The sequence below is a fragment of the Gossypium hirsutum genome, chromosome D08 (assembly GCF_007990345.1).
Source record: "Gossypium hirsutum isolate 1008001.06 chromosome D08, Gossypium_hirsutum_v2.1, whole genome shotgun sequence".
NCBI classification, from domain to species: Eukaryota; Viridiplantae; Streptophyta; class Magnoliopsida; order Malvales; family Malvaceae; genus Gossypium; species Gossypium hirsutum.
This window is the reverse complement of record NC_053444.1, coordinates 67,726,987-67,746,682: the sequence shown is the minus strand read 5'-3', so window position 1 is coordinate 67,746,682 and position 19,696 is coordinate 67,726,987. Positions and strand designations below refer to the sequence as shown.

The 19,696-nt window shown below is 33.3% G+C and overlaps 4 protein-coding genes and 1 non-coding gene across 6 annotated transcripts; 2 read left to right on the top strand and 3 right to left on the bottom strand.

Annotated features, from left to right (window-relative positions):
• Positions 1-1,451: 1,451 nt before the first annotated feature.
• LOC121203396 (trifunctional UDP-glucose 4,6-dehydratase/UDP-4-keto-6-deoxy-D-glucose 3,5-epimerase/UDP-4-keto-L-rhamnose-reductase RHM1-like) lies at positions 1,452-2,856 on the bottom strand. The gene has a single exon (XM_041098968.1). The coding sequence runs from the start codon at positions 2,742-2,744 to the stop codon at positions 2,148-2,150; it is 597 nt and encodes a 198-aa protein (XP_040954902.1). The 5' UTR covers positions 2,745-2,856; the 3' UTR covers positions 1,452-2,147.
• Positions 2,857-5,155: 2,299 nt separating this feature from the next.
• Positions 5,156-5,227, top strand: TRNAM-CAU (transfer RNA methionine (anticodon CAU)). The gene has a single exon. It is a non-coding gene; the product is annotated as a tRNA-Met (tRNA).
• A 1,167-nt stretch (positions 5,228-6,394) lies between these two features.
• Positions 6,395-10,067, top strand: LOC107928375 (ribokinase). Its single transcript, XM_016859586.2, has 4 exons — positions 6,395-7,080; positions 8,875-9,060; positions 9,593-9,788; positions 9,883-10,067. The coding sequence occupies exons 1-4, from the start codon at positions 6,442-6,444 to the stop codon at positions 9,972-9,974; spliced, it is 1,113 nt and encodes a 370-aa protein (XP_016715075.2). The 5' UTR covers positions 6,395-6,441; the 3' UTR covers positions 9,975-10,067.
• Positions 10,068-10,986: 919 nt separating this feature from the next.
• LOC107928242 (uncharacterized) lies at positions 10,987-12,617 on the bottom strand. The gene is made up of 2 exons (XM_016859427.2): positions 12,214-12,617; positions 10,987-11,363 (listed from the first exon to the last, which is right to left on the bottom strand). The coding sequence occupies exons 1-2, from the start codon at positions 12,420-12,422 to the stop codon at positions 11,159-11,161; spliced, it is 414 nt and encodes a 137-aa protein (XP_016714916.1). The 5' UTR covers positions 12,423-12,617; the 3' UTR covers positions 10,987-11,158.
• A 578-nt stretch (positions 12,618-13,195) lies between these two features.
• On the bottom strand, positions 13,196-19,464 carry LOC107928360 (ubiquitin carboxyl-terminal hydrolase 25). 2 transcript variants are annotated; one of them, XR_001692604.2, is made up of 8 exons: positions 18,621-19,455; positions 17,981-18,056; positions 17,768-17,860; positions 16,428-16,514; positions 15,289-16,337; positions 14,494-14,622; positions 13,554-13,742; positions 13,196-13,468 (listed from the first exon to the last, which is right to left on the bottom strand). XR_001692604.2 is itself a non-coding variant. In XM_016859562.2 (7 exons), exons 1-7 carry the CDS (start codon positions 19,277-19,279, stop codon positions 13,619-13,621), a joined length of 2,217 nt encoding a protein of 738 aa, XP_016715051.2. In that variant the 5' UTR covers positions 19,280-19,464; the 3' UTR covers positions 13,196-13,618. The 2 variants fall into 2 exon arrangements, 1 of the variants encoding a protein (XP_016715051.2); XM_016859562.2 differs by having other exon boundaries at positions 13,196-13,742; positions 18,621-19,464.
• Between the last annotated feature and the right edge of the window lie 232 nt (positions 19,465-19,696).

The following is a 19,696-nucleotide window of genomic DNA, read 5'->3' as shown; positions in this document are numbered from 1 at the left end:
CTTAGTAAGTTCGTATAACTGGAAATTAACTTACCATTCATTTACTTATATAATAAACATGCATAATATATCCAAAGCAACTTGGCAATTAGCCTAACACATATAACCTCAACAAACATGTTAGTCATGTATTTCATGTGAATAACAAGAACAAGGATGAGCTCATCAGGTATCGAGTTTCTAAATATTTCATGCATATACAAATAATAGTTTCATCTTGATTTCACATGTTCTCATGTAAGAATTTCACCTGTTGAATCATTTGAAATCTCGATGGATACTTGGGTAGTACACCTGAAGTGTACAATACTATAAATCCGTCAATTCATATCTGGGAGTGCTTTTATGAGCACTTAAACAGAAAGATCTCTCTCAAGCACTGTAACGGAAGCTCACTGAGCCTTGTAACAGGAAGCTTAACTTATTTATTAGGGATTTTCAGTTAGAAGATCAATTACATGCAGATATATGACATTTACACAATTTACATATTCAACACTCAATATAAGCATATAAATATACACAATTAAGTTACACGAACCTACCTCGACAATTGTTCGTGACTTTTGAACTACTAATTCGATACTTTTTCTTTTCCAAGATCTAACTCCGTTTTTGATCTATCTGGATCTATACAAGTAAATTTAACATAAATTTAATACAATTTACATTCAATTCAATCTAAGTCACATCTTAGGCAAAATTATCGTTTTACCCCTATATTTTTAATTAATGACGATTTCATCCCTAGGCTCAAAAAATGAAATTCATGCAATTTAATCCTTATCCCAAGCCTAGATATTTTCATATATATCAATGGAAGCCCATGAATTCCATGAAATTTTATAATTTTCCATGAATTCAACAACTTTTCAATTTAATCCCTAAATCATGATTTCATCCAAAATCCTTTAATAAAATACCTTTAAATATCCATCAACATCTCAATTTCATCATATAATAACTAAAATCATATAAACTTATCAATGGTATCTTCCAAAACTTTCAAGAAAATCAAAAACTAATGAAAGGGTAGTTGGACCTAATTGTAAAAGTTCAAAAACATAAAAATTTCAAGGAAAGAGCAAAAATTAAAATTACATGAAGTAAATATTGAAAAACCAGCTTAAACCCTCTTCAATGGTTGTTTTAGAACTGAAAAACGATGATGAAAATGTCTAGAATTTCAATTTCCCTTTTATTTCACTTAAATTTGGCAAAATATACAATTTTGCTTATTTGACATCAATTCCTTGATTTTTCTACGCTTATGCAGCCTCAGCCATCCCATGTGGGTCCAATTGCCCTTTTAGTCCTCCTTTATTTACTATTTAGGCTATTTAATCGCTATTTCTTTAATTAGCAAGTTTTGCACCTTTTTCAATTTAGTCTTTTTTTAATTAATTAACTATCAAAACGTTAAAATTTTCTAGCGAAACTTTAATACTACCTTAATGACTCCCCTTAAATATTTATAAAAATATTTATGAGCCAGTTTATAGGACCGAGATCTCGATACCTCTTTTCTAAATCACTTGACCTAACAAAGCCTTATAAAATACAAATTACTAATTCAAAAATATTTTAAAAACCATATTTGGCTCGTAAATATTAAATAATAAAAATTTACGAGCTTATTTGTCAGATTTGGTGGTCTCGAACCACTGTTTCTGACATCACTGAAAATCGGGCTATTACATTAAAAACATGGGTAGGCTTTATATTTTGAATATCTGCCATGAGCGAAGCTCGATTTTTCAAGCGTCCTCTTCCATATTCGAAAGGAATACATTGTTTCTTACATAGCTGATCGAGAATACCTCCAATCCAGCCGGTCCTGCCGTAGATCAAGAACTTAAAGGATGGTTTTAGGGGAGAGATGAAACTTTTGGAGGTCGGAACTATCATTCGGAGAGTGTTAGAAACACTTAGAACTTTGCCTTTTTCCGATTCGAAGTGTCTACTACCAGGAATCATCAGCATTCTTATGTGTGGAAGCAATGCACCAGCCACACACCCCACTATTCGGGATTTTTAGTGTACCATGCTATCGTCTTTTTCAACCCCTCTTCCCATATAGTTCGCTCAGACCGTCCCAAGTTCTTTAGTTTCTGATTGTCAAGAAAATATCTCTGGTCATTGAATGGTCAGCTTTCAACACACTGGATGTTTGTCTCAGGATCCATCGAGAAAAGCTTGCATATATCTTTGGCTACATCAATCCCTCCCATTTCCTTCTTCGTCCCGACATTATAAACATGGCCAACTTCACCCTTGTGTAGAATGACTTCAAATGTCTCAGCCACATCTTCACAATGTAAATAACTCCTTACATTAGAACCATCCCTATGAATTGGAAGAGTCTTCCCTCTCATCGCTAAGAGGATGAACTTCAGAATCAATTTTTCGAGGAATTGGTTAGGACCATAAACATTATTTCCACGGGTAGTAATCCCCGGTAACCCGTATGACCTACTATACGCCATTACAAGCATTTCAGCACCAGCTTTCGTTGCCGAGTATGGGTTTATCGGGAGAAGTTGAGAAGCCTCATGGTTTCCTACAATCACATCCTCATCCGTCTCTCCATACACCTCATCCGTGCTCACATGGATAAACCTCCTAATCTGGCCAGTGACTTTACAAGCCTCAAGCAAGACATGTGTGCCATAGATATTGTTCTTGGTAAACTCAAAGTTGTTCTCGAACAAGTTATTGACATGAGTTTGGGCTGCGAAATGCATTATTGTGTCGATAGACTCGGCAACAAGGAGGTAGTTAACAAGACCAGCACTGGAAATATCCCCCTTCACGAACTTAAAGTTCGGTGATGATTGGAGAGGAGGAGGTTTTTCAGGTTAGAACAATAATCAAGCTTGTCGAGCACAACAATTTTGTAACTGAGATAGTTCCGAATAAGCCTATTAGCTACATGGGATGCAATAAAACTAGCAGCTCCAGTTATGAGGATGTTCTTAGGGGTATAAGTAGCTATTTTTAAACGAATTCTACAATAAAAACAAAAACCACTTTTAGAACAGCAAAAGATAATAAAAATCAACACCAACTTGGATAAACAAATACATAAAAAGTACAGATAGAATTTATGATCAAACCTAAAAGAACAATATAAGAAAATCCAAAAAAACATGCAAGAAAAAATACAAATACAGCAGAAAAATAGACAAGCCAACAACATAAGTGAATCGTATCACCCACTTTTCTTTTCTTTTTTAAATAGTGTCGTGGGACTGATTCATTCGATAAAAGTCTTTGAAGTATGTCATTTGTCGAGCAGACAGCTGAACCCCAACAACGAAGGTATTGCCTCCCATAACTCAAGTGGGACCATACTTGCAAGTATGTGGTTAATATGTTAGTGATTTGAGTCCCTGTGGGTAGGTTAGATGATTTACATTATTAATGTTTCATACTAAACTGACGTTTCTCTCTTCACAAGTTTTCTGTGAAAGAGGGAGAAAAAACCCCAATATGGTGACCATACTTCGAAGGCTTTTGTCGAAGAAATCCCCTCAACAAATAACATTTTGGTTCGTCAAATTAGAATGGAGTTCACCTCATTTTCCAAAAAAATGAACGATAAACTACCCAAAGCTCCCATTTTTTTTCCATGGAAAAAAAAAGATCAATATGTTTATTATTAATCAACAAGATCCGCCTTAATCACCAGATCAAATTACTATTTTGAAAATGTAAAAGAAAAAACAAATCCTTTCGCATTCATCGTATAATAAATAAAAAGAGACCCATATCCATTTCATAAGCTAATAGAGTAACGAAAGCTATGGACTTCCTTTTTCACAATTAACAAGAGATCTAAGAAAACTAGGATACCCATATCATAGAATGGCCTCAATTGCTAGAAATTTCAAAGAAACATAATATTTGATCAAATTTGACATAGAAATGGGAAGAAACCTTGACTTACAAGAAGAAATTCAATCAAAATCCAGATAGAGAAATAAACGCACAAATTCTAGAGAGAGAAAATAAGAGATTGAAGGGAAAGAGAAATTGTAGAGACTTTTGTGTACATACACATACACATACACATATATATACATATAGCTCTATAAATAATAGACGTAATGAAAAGTAACATAAATGCTCTCATTGGATCATATTGTTTACTGGTCCATTGTTTCCTTTTAATGCTTTCATTAAAAAGAATGTCAGAACGTACGATTTTGTGAAGACCATGCATGTGATTAGTAAACTATGCAAGTTCACTCAACTATCCGAAGAGTTCTATTAAAGTTATGCAACTATTAAAATCATTTTTGTATGATTTTTGTATGATTTTCTTTAGTCATTAATTGAAAATTTTATTCCTCCTCTTTTACAGTTTAGTTTTTTCATAAAACAACCTTAAACATTAAAAATCTTTGAATCAAAACCTAAACAACTTTCTTCTTAGATCTTCAACACTAATGGTTAAATCGACTTAGATCTAAGTTATATTCTCTACTCGTCAATGGATACTAAGTCGATTGGAGTTCGCTGGTTGAACTTCTGAAAAAAACCCTTAGAGGGGAGGCATATATGACAAGAGCAAAGTTAAAATTATGATAATAGGAAATATATATATATGTGAATTATATATAATGATTTAAATAAAAAAAAACAAGTTGTTAAGATAGATTATTTGTCTAATTTGATGGTTGGACCGAAGTTTTTTTTTAATTTGGATATTTTTAAATTTAAAAATATTTGATTTGATTTTAATTTAAAAAAAATAAATTTTAGATGTCAAAAGGTTAAGATTTAGTTAAGTAAGAAAAATTTTTACTATTCGAAAATGTTTTAACTTGTTCCGTGGACAATTCTATTAACAAAACATCTTATTTAAATATTATATAAATTTTAAACTAAGAAAAAATATAAAAACTTATAATATTTGTTAATTTTAAAAAGCTTTAACATAGTATAGGGACCGAAATAGAAATTTGATTATTTTTATATTAAAAAGTAGAGGGACCAAAATTGAAAATTCACCATTGATGTTAAGAATGTAAAAAAAAAAAGTAAAAAGAGAAGCAAGGCAGGTATGTAGAGTAGTACAGGTAAGGTCTATTAATTGAACCAAAAAAAACAGAGATTGACAAAATTGTTTTATCTTCATGAAGATCAACTAATCAGAGTGGCGCAGCGGAAGCGTGGTGGGCCCATAACCCACAGGTCCCAGGATCGAAACCTGGCTCTGATAAATCCTTGTTTGGTTTTTTCGTAATTCTGTTTCATAATGTGGGCTATTTTGTATTAGTTTTGGGCTATGAATGTATACTCAATTTTACTACATTATATACATTATATAAGTATATTATAGGAAAACAGAAAAAAAATTATTTTTTAAAATATATAAATATAAATTAAAAATGAAAAAAAAGGTTGAATTTTTAGAAAAACTAATCAGAACTGAAAAAATATATAAAAATTTAGCTAAATGTTAAAAGAATAAAAAAATCAAAATTCAATTTATATATAAACTCTAAACATATTTCAATAATGTTAATGAAAATATTTTTAAAAAAACAAAATATAATTTGTAAAGATCAAAAAATAAAAAATTAGTTCAATTTGGAAAACTACAAAACAATATAACTTTTTTAATATATATTCTAGAAAAAATTTGATAACTTTAAAAATACTTTTTTGGAATAAATAAGAAGTATGCAATTTCTTAAGAAAATTTAAAATTTTAAAAAATTTTAGATTAAAATTTAGTCAATGTTGATTAACAATTCAATCATACTTTTCTAAAATGTTTAATATTTTTTAAAAAATTATAAAAAAAAGTTTACTTTTTTTTAATTTCAATGCATATTAACATTGTCATGTTTTAATTAGCTCGAAATATCACGTAATGTATTCTAATAGGTCTCGCATGTCAATTAATTTTTTTTTTTAATTCTATAAGACTAAAAACATGCAACTTTAGCTAAAAATTAATTTAGGTATTAAAATGTAAAAAATTAGTATAGTCGATTAGAATCTGTTACAGGTCCCATAACTTTTCATAAATTTAGAATTTAATCATTGTAGTTTTATTTCTGGAAATTTAATTTAATTACTTTTCAGATTTTAAAATTTAAGTTCAATTGCTTACACTATTATTTTTTGTTAAATTTGTTTGTATGATATTTTAAAATAAAAAAAATACTCACTTGCTATTAATGCAAGTAATGAATCTGAATTTAATAAAATAATTTTAATAGCATTAACAATTAAACCTGAATTTTAAAATCTGAAAAAGTATAGAGATTAAATTACTAAAAATAAATTATAGGAACTAAATTTTAACTTTTTGAAGAGTATAGGGACTTATGGCAATTTTAACCAATTTATTCCCATTCAGTGTTCATCACCCTAATACAGAGACTTTCAGTCCCATTTTCTCACCAGCTGTTGAAACAAAGAAACATGGAAGGGATCGCCTTTTCACCATCAAATAATTTCAATTGCTATCCCCAAATCCATCCCATCAAAACCCTAATCCCAATCCCATTTCGATTCTGCAATTACAAAACGAATAACCCAAACCAATCCCTTCTTTCCTTTTCCATAAACTCAAGCAAAACCACCCAAACCCCAATAACCCAACCCCCACCATTAGTCGTAGTTGGCTCAGCAAATGCTGATATCTATGTGGAGATCGACAGATTACCCACGGAAGGAGAGACTATTTCAGCCAAAAATGGTCAAACTCTTGCAGGAGGCAAAGGAGCTAACCAGGCCACCTGTGGTGCTAAACTTTCTTACCCAACATATTTTGTGGGGCAAGTAGGTGATGATGCGCATGGGAAATTGATAACTCAGGCATTGGGGAATGGTGGGGTTCGTTTGGAGTATTTGAAGAACTTGGGTGGTGGTGTTCCTACTGGTCATGCTGTGGTGATGTTACAATCTAATGGGCAGAATTCGATCATCATTGTTGGTGGTGCTAATATGAGTTCTTGGCCTGACAAGTTGTCTGATCAGGACTTGGATGTTGTTAAAAATGCTGGCATTGTTTTGCTTCAGAGGGAAATCCCTGATTCTGTTAACATTCAAGTTGCTAAGGTTGGGACCTTTATGTTTTTACGTCTTTTATTTCTTTTGGTAATGCTATGGATGATTTTAGAATTTGGTCAAAAGGATGATGCTTTTAAGCTGGAAAGAGTTGCACTGTGTGCATTTGAAATGATTTACCATTATGGGATTTTTATGATCTCCAAGGAACTGTAGGACCTTCTATTGAGGTTAAAAAGTGCTTTTGAAAAGTTGGTGGGAAAGTATTCTGGAAAAGTTTGGCTGTGTTTACCATTGCTGACAAAAAGTTTGTAGAAAAATAAAATGTTCATTCTGGATATAATGTTGTAAAGTAGAAGATAAGTTGGACTTCTTTAATGAGTAAAAGAAAGTAATTTTAGCTAAAAGCACTTTTGTAAAAGCCGAGAGCTAAAATTTTTTAGCCTTTTGGTTTGGGTTAAAACCCGAGTTTAAGAAGATGGTTTGGTTTGAAAAGCTCCTTATTTATCATTGCTTTTGAGCTTTTGGTTTCAAATCATGGTTTGAGTGGAAAAACACTTTTCAAACGGAGCTTGAGCCTCTTGATGTTTAGTCTTACATATTTACTAGTTTATTGCATAACATCTCAAATTAATATGGTTAAGCAGTTTTTATTATGTTCTTTGAATATTATGTCCAGATTTATGATTTCAAAGATGTGTTTAGGTCTGGTGAAAAGTAATATTCAAAGTTAGGAAATCCTTTACCATGGTGATTCTACTCTTGCTAATTAGAAGTAACCTTTTAGCTGTTTTTCTTTTAGTATTTTGCTTTGGGTCGATTGAAAAGCTTCGAAGAATGTAGATGTCATTCAAAGATTATTAACTTATGCTACCAAGTACAGTGCTAAAGTATAGAAGTGCTTAGAAATTCTGAGAGACTTTCCATTAGCAAAGCTTATTAAGGTGTTATTATTTATCCTTAAGTTGGTATGCTATTTTTTTCTTTCCGGCTCAAGATCATTCTACTAAAAACTTTATTATGAACTCGTGTGATGAGGATCTTCTACATGGTTCACTCTGAACTTGGAGTTGTTGCGTTCCTTCTGCCTTAGAGAGTGCTCTATGGCTAAGCTTTGAGGCTTGAACATCTTGGTCATATTTGAAATTTGGGGTTATACAATTTTGATATGCCCCTTTAAGTGTTTCCTTGCCTTCAATAATACAATAGAAGGAACTCTGAATAGTTTTATATATCAAAGTCACACAATAGAAGGAACTCTAAATTGAGAAGGCAACAACAGTTTGTGAGAATGATATAAGATGAGTTTTAGATGCCTTTGAAAAAATAAGGGATGCTAGGGTCTCATATTTTAGGTTGCATGGATGCATTTCCATTTTAATTTGATGTGAAATAAGATTTGGATTTTGTGATACCATCCTCAAAAGTAGGCTTAATTCTTAGAGAAAAGATTTTTGGGATTGTTATAGTTATTTGGAGATGGTTGGGTATTTGTTTAGGGTTCTTTGGTTAGAAAAGGAAAGTGGTGTGGTTGTAAAGTGAACTCTACCTCGATCAGACTCGTGTCGATTATTCTCAATTCAAAGTTGAAGAGATTATTGATAATATTGTGACTGCTACATTGGTAGCCTGGTGCAGTGAGATAAAATTTATCCTCTTTAGTAGCCAAAAGCTAAGGTCTCAGGTTCACCATTGACAATGAAGTCCATTTGGTCTACTTGAAGGTGAACTTGATATTTGCCTATTTGGTCTTGGGTTCTCTACTATATTCTTTTTGCTTCACTGATATGGACTTTACATGGTAGAATTTACTAGTTCAGTCTCTCTTTCGAGGTTTCTTTTCAGGCTGCAAAGGGTGCTGGTGTTACCGTAATTATGGATGCTGGTGGAATGGATGCACCAATGCCCCAAGAACTTCTAAAGTTTGTTGATATCTTTAGCCCAAATGAATCTGAACTCAGACGATTGACAGGAATGCCTACCGATAATTTTGAGCAGATTAGTCAAGCGGCTGCAAAATGTCACAAAATGGTGAGTTTTTCTACACCTGAAAAAGGCCTTAGTTTGTCATTTTATTAAACCTTAACATATAAGCTTTTAAAGTCAATTGTCACAACAATTCAGTATTGGCAACAACTGTGGTGATTGCCACAAATTTTTGTCCTTTAGATATGTTTCACATGCAACAATTACTTCTCCCTGCTTTCATGGTTAATTCCGTTAGTGATCAATAGAGAACATGCTTGTAGTACTAGTTGAAACATGTGGACTAGCATGGTGAACAATCCCACACACATTTTGCAGAAATAGACGCAGTAAAAGTATTATGGAGGCCCTTATATTAGGAGTCAGACTGCATTTTGCCCCCTTTACTCAAAAAATAAGTAAATTAGTCCATGTACATTAAATTAAAGAGTAAACTAGTATGCTTTTTTTTTCTTTTGTCTTGTTTGATCAGTTCTAGTTTTAACTCGAGTAATGAGCAAGCTTTTTGTGGAAACTACACAAGTCTCTAGGCAGATGCCAAGTTTTTTACTACGAGTTAAATGTAAATAACTTTCAGGGTGTTAAGCAAGTTCTTGTGAAACTTGGGGCCAAGGGATCTGCTTTATTCATAGAAGGTGAGGAACCAATTACACAGCCTATCATTCCTGCCGCACAAGTTGTAGATACAACAGGAGCTGGGGATACATTTACGGCATCCTTTGCTGTGGCTCTCGTAGAAGGAAAGTCCAAAAGGGAATGCTTGAACTTTGCTGGTATTCCTCGCCTCAGTTACTCGCATATGTATATATATATATAGGCCATGACCTTGCCTATCTTCACATATATTCTGTTTGAACAATTCCACAGCTGCAGCAGCCTCTCTTTGTGTTCAAGTGAAGGGAGCCATTCCTAGCATGCCTGACCGAAAATCAATTTTGAATCTTCTTCAGTCTGTATGAATTTTATTCTGTTTTGCTTGATCATTCGTGGGCTCCTAAAACATCTGTGCGAATGTTGTTTTATAAATAAGGAAAAAAGTTATTATTTTGCTTTCTGCTGCTTAATTTCAAAGTAGAGCTTCATGCTAGAACACGAAAACTGATTTGAAGAAGTCTTAAGCTTGATCACTATTTTACCATTTTGAAGGACTGGTCTTGTTTGCAATGTAAATATGCTGTCTCTGTCCCAATGGGGACAATGTCGCATGAATAAGGAAAAAAGTACTTTGTTCTTTGTTTGCTTAATGTATAATTTGATACACTTTTTTCTAACATGATACTTTGTGTTATTTTTTGATTCAACGTAATACCTGAAAATAACAACGATAATTTTTTAGTGATCAATTCAAAATTTAAAATTAATTTGATGAAAATTCATAATTATCTAATAATATTAATAATTAACTTTTATCAAATTAATTTGAAAATCTAAATTAAATCATATCATTAAGCTGTATTTGACAAATTAAACAAATTCGTAGTTAAGGCTAAATTTATTTTATTAACAAAATCATGAAAATTTCAAATATAATAATCTTAACAATTAACTTTAATCAAATCAACCCAAAAATTCAAATATAATAATATTAGTAATTCATTTATGAACAATATAGCAATATGATTGGACCGGTTCTATTGGTCGGTCCTATTTTAAAATTCAATCAATTATTAAAAATTTATAAAAATAATAAATAAATAAATAACATTTAAAAAATTAAAAATTGATTCAACCACCAATACAACTTTTTAGTCCAATTTAACCGATTTCGATGGTTCACTCAAAAGCATGTGTTCCCTCTTGATGCATAGACAATAACTCATGTCATAGATAGAAAGTATGATCCTAAAAACATATAAAGAAAAATTAGGAAAATACTGAATATATCCATATCCAACATTTATCCCAACAGCTATAATTTCACAGCAGTCAAAAACTAAACATCATGTATATAAACAGAGCAGACAGAGAAGATAGAATAAGACCATATTTAATAAGCTAAATAAACATGAAGTACTGAGCTACAAATCATAATCAAACTTGAACAGTATTGAGGTATCTTACATCACCCCAAGCATTTGTATTTTATTTCATAATAACAACGGAGAAAAGAAGGTAAAAGACGAGCATGAGGTTATAAAAGCACTCACTCAAACTTATAGTGTTTGTCAACAGCCACTGAAACTTCCCAAGTGCAACTCATCCCTTTAGGAAACTCAACTAAATCACCAGCACCAATTTCAACAAAGTCATTGCTACCATCAGGGTATACCTTGACTTTCCCTTCCAATAGGTAACATGTCTCTTTTGAACTATATGTCCATGGGAATTTACTAGGAGGACAACCCCACCTGTTAAAATATATATATCCAATCAGAAATGTTGCTATTGCTTAAATGTAAATGATGTTGATGAACAAATTGAAAAAGTAATGGACTACTAAGGTAATGAAAATGATCTTAACCCTGATGTACCATAAAGCACATAGGTTTAAAAGACACTTCTAATAAGAAAGAAAATGAAAACTTACACCTAATTCCAGACAATCTAGAAAAATGAACCACCTAGCAACTAAGCAGTAAAAGTATCACGGAAGCTCTTATATTTGGAATCAGATTGCATTTTGCCTATTTTATTCAAAAAAATAGGTAAATTAGTCTGTATGTTAGATTGAAAAGTAAATACTTTCTATTAAAATTTCGTCTATTTCTATTGTTTAAAACAGATGTAGCTAATAGAATATGTGGTGTATCACATGCACCTCATACTAAGGTAGAATGACCAATTTTTAACCATAAAAATGGATGGACTTTTAATCTAAAGCATCCATTTGCTCTTCGATCTAACATAATCCGACTCCTAATAAAAAATGACACCGAAAACCAAAAAACCAAATACACTCCTTAGCATCACAAAGCATTCAACTATGAAACTTTTAGCAAACTCTAAAATAACACACAAGCCAAATGCTACTATTCAACATATATCGGAAAAATCCCTACGAGGCCTAAAGCTTTTTCACTACTTATGCAATGGGTTCTTGCATTATATATATGTTGGGGGATTATTTGAGTGGCATTCTAGTTCCAATTTTCTACAAATAATCTCATCAATTTTAAAGGAAACTTGGATAAAAAACAAAAACCCATCTGTAAAAATAAAACCCCATCAATATATATATGTGTAAAGGTTTAGCCATACTTGGGCCACTGGCGTACACCATGCTGAGAAAGCTTGGATTCTGAGGGGTTGGTTTCAACTTTGATGCCGAGTTTCTCAGTAGCCATGCTTTCGGATCTTATGTTAATAGCCGCCAAAGGACGACGAAGCGGTGAATGTTTGGGTTTGAGGGTGTTAGAGGGTAAGAATGAAGGTGAGGTTCCAGAAGCTAAGGCAAAAGAGGATGCCATTTTGTAAATTATTATTTTAACAAAGATCAGTCATTCATTCAAGAAAAGAAAGGCCCAACCAAACTGCGAATTCATTAGTGTTTAGTGATGATGGGATAATATGGGCCGTTCCTGCCTCATCTTTTTCCAAGCCGATTCATCTTTGACGTCTGGCATTTTCCCATTTGTTTTTCAAGGCTTTCCTTTTATCAAACAATTATGTATTTTTTTTGCACAATTATGCATTTATACATTTATTTTTCAACATATTTCTCTTCGGTCAAGAAATACAGTTTATTTTTATGGGAGGGAATTGAAAGGGATGAGGTTAACAATCACCACAACAAATTTTATAATTTTAACTAAACTTGATTTTCTGATCCAAATTAGTACTTAGTTATTTGAACTCAGAGAGTTAAATACAATCCAATGTAATTTAATTCAAACTTTAATATTGGGATGAAAATTATTTACTAATATTATTATTTAAATTGAATAGTAATAAATTAATATTAATTAGACACCAAAATATATAAATTTAGTAAAATATAAGTAAAAAAAATAAATCAAACTGGGGTATGAATATATTTATTATAATTGTAATCCGTGAAAAAATAGCACATGTCTCGATTAATTCATTTTTATAAAAGAACCAACACATTGTAATATTTATTCATTTTCAAGATAGATTATTAGTGGAGCAACAATTGTAGGTTTTAACTCATTCATAGTAAGTAATACACATAAACCTAGTATCACATTTTGATGGGAGAATTGTAATGCAATCCATACAATGAAGAATTTTAATACTAATTGATTTCTTCCAAAATGTTCTTCATACAAAATAATTTAAGATTTCCTCACTTTTCAGCCAAAACAAAATTATATTGAAGAAACAAGATAACAACTTCTACAAGGCCTCAACAGATCAAAACTTTTGTCAATATTCCAACTCACCACTTTTATCTCGAAATCATTCATGGGGCAACCAGCGACAAGCATGTCCAAAGATGAATATCTAGTGCCATTGCTGGATCAACATACACCCAAAGATGTATATTCTTTCACTACAACACCGATTTGTACTATAGATTACACATGACAAGACACTGGCTAAGAGAAGTTCGCTAAGAAGTTCGCATCCGTGATTACCTGAAAGTTGGAATAACTGGATCTCGAGATTGAACGGTTATTTGCTTCAGTACCAGTCGAGCTGATCAAGGAATTGGATGTTCTAGTTTTCTTTGGCTAAAACATTGGATAAGTTTGATTAGTTCTTCCTTTAGTGGTTCGGGTATTTGTCGAATAAAACTGGCCTTTGCATCTGCAATCAACTTCTTCCTGCACAAAATTAGTTGAAGGTAAGAATCAAGGTTTGACATTTATGACGCCGATACAAATTGTGGGGATATTATTGCAATAAAAAAAATAGGAATTAAAAAGGAAAAAAGAGTGTGTAGTGCATCTAGCAAAGGAAATAGAAAGGCCATTTGTTATGTTTTACTCCTGGAAAACTGCAAAAACTTGCCGCAAAGAAAAGGGGCATACAAATTGAAATCCATCGTGAAAGGGAACCAGACATCAAACGGCATCCCTCATAAAACAAACATTACATCTCAAAATGACCATTTATCCTAAAACGATACATTATGAACGAAACCAGCAGCATTTTTTGCAGGCAAGAAAGCAAACTAAATTCTTGCAAACTAAACATAAGCTCAAATCAGGTCAATCACAGCAACACTTCTATCTCATTATCCAGGTCCATGTATGCGCATGTTTATATCAAGGTTGAGTAATAAATAAGCCTTAGGTTTGAAAAACAATGCTTGAAAGCATTTATTGACTCAAAAGCTCTGGGGAACCAAATCAGCCTTGGCTTGAAAAAAGAAAAAAAAAATTGTCTTTCTTTGCAAGTATATGCTTCTACAGAAGGTTGTCATACATGCCAAGAAGTTACACCAATTAGATGAAAATCTACAGCAAGAAGAATGCATCAAAATTCCTAAAGAAAATCATGCATGCAAAGTAAACATAGAAATTAAATTACCCATACATGGACGTCTCACATAACAGTTCAACAAAGACTTACTCTAAATCATTGCCACTCAGGGTGTTTCCAATCTCCAGCGCATATGACTGCTTCTTCAAATTCATGAAATTGTAAACATTATAGTACCAGCCACAGGATCGCAAAACTGAAGAAGCTTCTTTTTTCAACCTAGTAAATATTGCATTGAAAATTAAAAGCATGCCAAAATAGCAAAGATGATGTTAAGCAATAAAAAACCAATTTTTCACTAGTTAAACACAGTATAAAAGCTGAACTATAAAGAAATTGTATGTAACTAAAATATTACAAGAAAACAAAACTGTTTTTATGCATACATCAATAATATAATCAAGTTAACAAGCATTTTTTTTTGGTTCTTCCACACTGCAACTAATTCCAAATGCGACTTGCTCATCAGTGCAGGTTAACAGCAGCAAGTAGACCTGGGATTGCTGAACACAAAATTAACATGACATGGAAGAAAATAACTAAAACACATTATGAAACACAAACACAACACAAATACAAAAACATGCCAAAATCTAGGAAACACAAATCATCAATATGTCAAAAGTGAATGCACAAATTGCCAGGTTACTTCGACTCGAAAAATACAAGAACATGACATGAATACACAAATTGCCAGGTGACTTCGAACACAGTGACTTCTAACTGATCTCCAAATTGAGAGAGATTTTGGAACTGGACAATCATAAAAGACAATGCTATTAAAATTAACAGAACCACATAATCGCAAACAACTAATATGCTGACTTAGTGAGTAAAAAAATGTATATTATACCACCAAAGCAATTGAGATAGATTGCAGCTTACATTTCTTTCATGTTTTCCACTTCTGCACGAGATCGAACATCTCGGGAAAACAAAAGACAGGACTTTCCTGCCAGCATGGATAAATCACAAAAGTCTTCTATTTTCTTAACCGCCGAGTAATCACAGCAATCTCTCAATTTTTCATTTGGCTCTGAGTTAACACAGGAGTCTTTTAGTTTTGTCATTAGACTTGAGTTACCACAAGAGTCCTTTGGTTCTCTATTTGGCCCCAAAATATCACAAGAGGCTTCCGGTTTTCTCTTTAGCCCTGAGAAATTAAAGGAACAGTTCCATTTTCTTTTTGACCCTAAAACATTACAGGAATCTTCAGATTTTCTATGTGGCCCTAAGATATCACAAGAATCTTCTAATTTTTGCTTTGCTTCTGAGATATCAGATGAATCTTCTGATTTCTTTTGCTTTGAGTTATCACAGGCATCAAAATGAGCATTATTAACCTCAACTCCAACTGCCATCCTACTGCTACCATTAACTACAAAAGGATCTGATTTCATAGAATTTCCATTTGTCAATGCAAATGGTTGGCTTTTTTCACTACCACCAGTATCAACTTTTCTGCTCTTGTCAATAACATTCCTGTTCATCAATGGCAACATATCTTTCTTATTCTTGTCCACATGAATTGAATCCTTTGAAACTCCATTCACGGTGATGTTTTGAGTCTTATGGAACTCAACTTTTCCATTAACCGTAATTGGAAGCTTTTTGGGACCAGATTTTTCAGAAATGTTGAATTTCACCCGTGGGGTTGAAGACTGTTTCCCAACCTTATCATTCTGTGAAAATTGCTCAACAAAAGGTTTTGTTTGGACCGGTTTCAATTGGACAGCTTTCAAGACTTTGGATGTCTCACTTCCATTAGAAACATGTGGTCTAGCTCCATTGGAAGAAAATGTAGTGCTCAAAGACCCAGGCCTTTGGTTAGTACGAGAAAAGAAAAGAATATAAACCTTCTCTGACAAGACCTCCTGAAGGGTTGAAAGTGAGACAAAGGAGTCATTGCAACAATACCACCTGCCCATTGCTTCCTTTACGAACAGAAAACAAATATCAGCAAATAGTTCAAGAGTGCCTTGAAGCATACATATAAGGTGGAAGAAACATGATAACATAAGCACCTTGATATATGCATAATAGTGTCCAGATTCTGGTGAGGACCCTGAGTGAACAATAGTACCAAATAGGCTATACTCTGGCCGTGGATCCTGCATTGGAAATAACAACAAAATTACAAAAAAAAAAAAAGAGGGAATAGATGATATATGGCAGATAACAAGTATAACCCATCATTGCAAGGGATAACAAAGAAAATGCTCAAGTGTGTCAAATTCTATTGGGTAAAACTGCTAGAGTTGGAGAGACTTGTCAAGTAAAGGTGTAGAAGAATGGGACTGTTTTGCTTACTTTAGCAATGCTAATGGGGTAATAGAGACATAATCTTACATTTAAGACATTTATTTTCCTAGTTTTGCTCTCCTATGCAAGCTCGGTTTCTCCAGATCATTTTAGATGTCGATTCCTTCAGCGTTTCTTCAACCTACATTTTTTCTATTTATTCAGAGTCTTACGTTGTGTACCCAATATACCCCCTACACATGTGCCCCACTCAAGCACTCCCTACAAGCTTTACTACTTATAAAAAGAGAGCAGTAATCCCTAATACTATATTGAGAATGTTTTACCCTGAAATAAAAGGCAAATTTCCATAATAAGCTAAGTGCACTATACCCATCAAAATTCCTTCTAAACTGTAGAGTATACATTACCATTCTTTCTAGCCACTGATGGATTCTAGCAGCAGTGTGCCAATTGCAGTTGGCAACCTCTACAATGTATTTGACGCTATTTCTTCCACTTCTAAAAATCTAAACATCCCAAGGTAACCAGGCAAATATCTCCTTAATCTGAAAGGAGTTTTAATATTCTCTTCTTGCAGATTAAAGTCTAGACTATATTAATTGGGTAAACTCCATTACCCATTTTTTCAGTAGATTTTTAAAAGATAACCTATCAAGAATCACACTTAACAGATGACTAAAACTGGCAAGAAGAACAAGAAGTGCTTGACAATAGTTTAGTCCATTACAAGTTAGCGTTGACACTCAAAGAGTTTTCATTTCTATAGTTGACTCCATCGCAAATCAAACAATCATGGAGATTAGAACGTGTTTAAAGTCCAACATTCCACCATTCCATATTGATATTCAGGCTATTTGGACAAATGAAATGACAAAATATTTTATATTTGAAGATTAGAGCTCAATGTCCCAGCAATGTACATTATTTTTTAGGAAATCACTTATACCACCTTCTAGAGAGGTATCATTAATTAACTTGCAACTACACACATCCGTATTAGTCACTGAGTTAAACTAGGATGATAGAATTAACAGAATGCTGCAAATGTAACTTGTACCAACCAACCAAACTTATATGTAGAAGAAACAGCTTCACACACCTGGCTAGCTTTGCACATGAAGCTTGAAAGAACCAAAACTTCTTTGAATGTGACAGGCCTATTAATCTTCCCACCAAAGATTCCCTCAAATCTCTGCCATAACAATCCAACAACCACTCCTTTAATCCAAGAAACAATAAAAGAAAAACTAACTTAAACAATTATAATATTGGCAATGAAAACCAAGACTAAGATTTTAAAAACATGCTATACCTTCAGTTGAACCACAAGGATATTAGGTGCTTGACGTATAGACAGTTGCTTCCTTGCTGCCATCAATTTCTTACAACTAAAAATCCATAAGTTTCTCATTCAGAACACAATAAGCCAAAACAAAATGTGCCAATCACACTCCGTCAGGGTCTCTCTTGCATTTGCAATTTTTCTCTTCCTAAAAGGTTTATATAGTAAAAATGATGAAAAATACAAAACCATAACAGATAAAAAAAAAAAGCCTATAGGAATAATACCAAACCTAAAATATTTATGCTACACAAAACTAAAACCATATATTGCGATGTCTAGAAAACCCATATTGCTAGCTTTTTAGTTGTTCCTTGGTTCTTTTGCTTCTGAAAGTAGCATGTAATAAAAGCAACCAAGACACTAGCTAAACAAATGATTGCTACTTTTACTACTTCGATATATATATTTGGTAAAGGGATAGGGGTAGCGGTAGGGGTAGGAATTGTTTAGGATCGAACCCCACTCCACCCGTGGTTCAGTTGACTACTACATCGATATACTAGTTTAATTAGTCTATGTTGAAAGCAAAAGCAACATCAAAATGATACCCAAACAAATAAAACCAAGAATTTAAGTAAGTTGGAATTTGAACTGAATTTGAACTTACTTCTCACACTTGTACTTATTATTCCCATCCAAAACTTCAGGCTGAAAGAACTTATGCATAGCTTCCTTAAGTGAACCACTATTCAAAATATCAAGGCTAATATCCATAATCTCATCAACCTTATTTGACGCCCCACCACACCCCAAACACTTAACCTGGCTTTGCAAAGCACCCCCAAATATCTCCTTAACTACGGTATTGTCATTGACAGCTTCTTCTATTCCTCCTTCACTTCCCTTTAGCCGCAACTTCTTTAAACGCAGACACGTGTTATGGCAAGCATCGATAACGTACCGCAAGAACTCATGCGCGTCCTCTTGTAGACCGAACCGGAAGTGCTCGGCGAAGATTTTAAGGCAGCTTTGGATCTTGGAAGGAGCGTCGAGGGTGAGATCGAGGGTTAAGGAGCGTGTAATCCACGCTTCGAGGATACAGAAAGGACAGTCTCGGGGTTTCTTAGAGGCGGAGGCGTCGCAAGAGGAGGAGTGTTGGGAACGGAGACAGAAATTGGCGAGCGGCGGAGTGTAGGTGAGGCACTGAAGGACGCTGTTGAGGTAGCAAGAGTTGCCGAGGTTTCTTAAGCCTAAAGGAGGGCCTTTCTTCCGTTTTTCACTGAGTAGACTCGGCTGCCAAGTCATTTGTAACTCGACAATTCCCATTAACGGCGGTGATCCTCCTTCGCCGATCTCTCATCGGACGGCCACTCCCACCAGCAACGCAATCGCATTTCCTTCAAATTTTTAGGGAAATTCGCTCTCAAAAATCAAAATTTCCCCCCTTTTCCCCATTGCCAGGGTTCGTTGCTTTTTTTTTTCCTTTAATTTCCCATTTTTCTCAATTAATTTGGTCAACTAAAGTATTGGTCTTTATTTTGTTTTTATTAACTTTAGGTGAAATTGTAGTTTTAATCCTTTATTATGGTATAATTTGAAATTTAATCATTCTATTTTAATTTGATATAATTTAATCTTTTTATTTTTATAATGTTTTTATTTAGTCCAAAATTGGTAACACTTGTAACTAATCTTGCTCAAGTGTGAATGTGAAATTTCTCTAAAATTATCTTTAAGCATTCA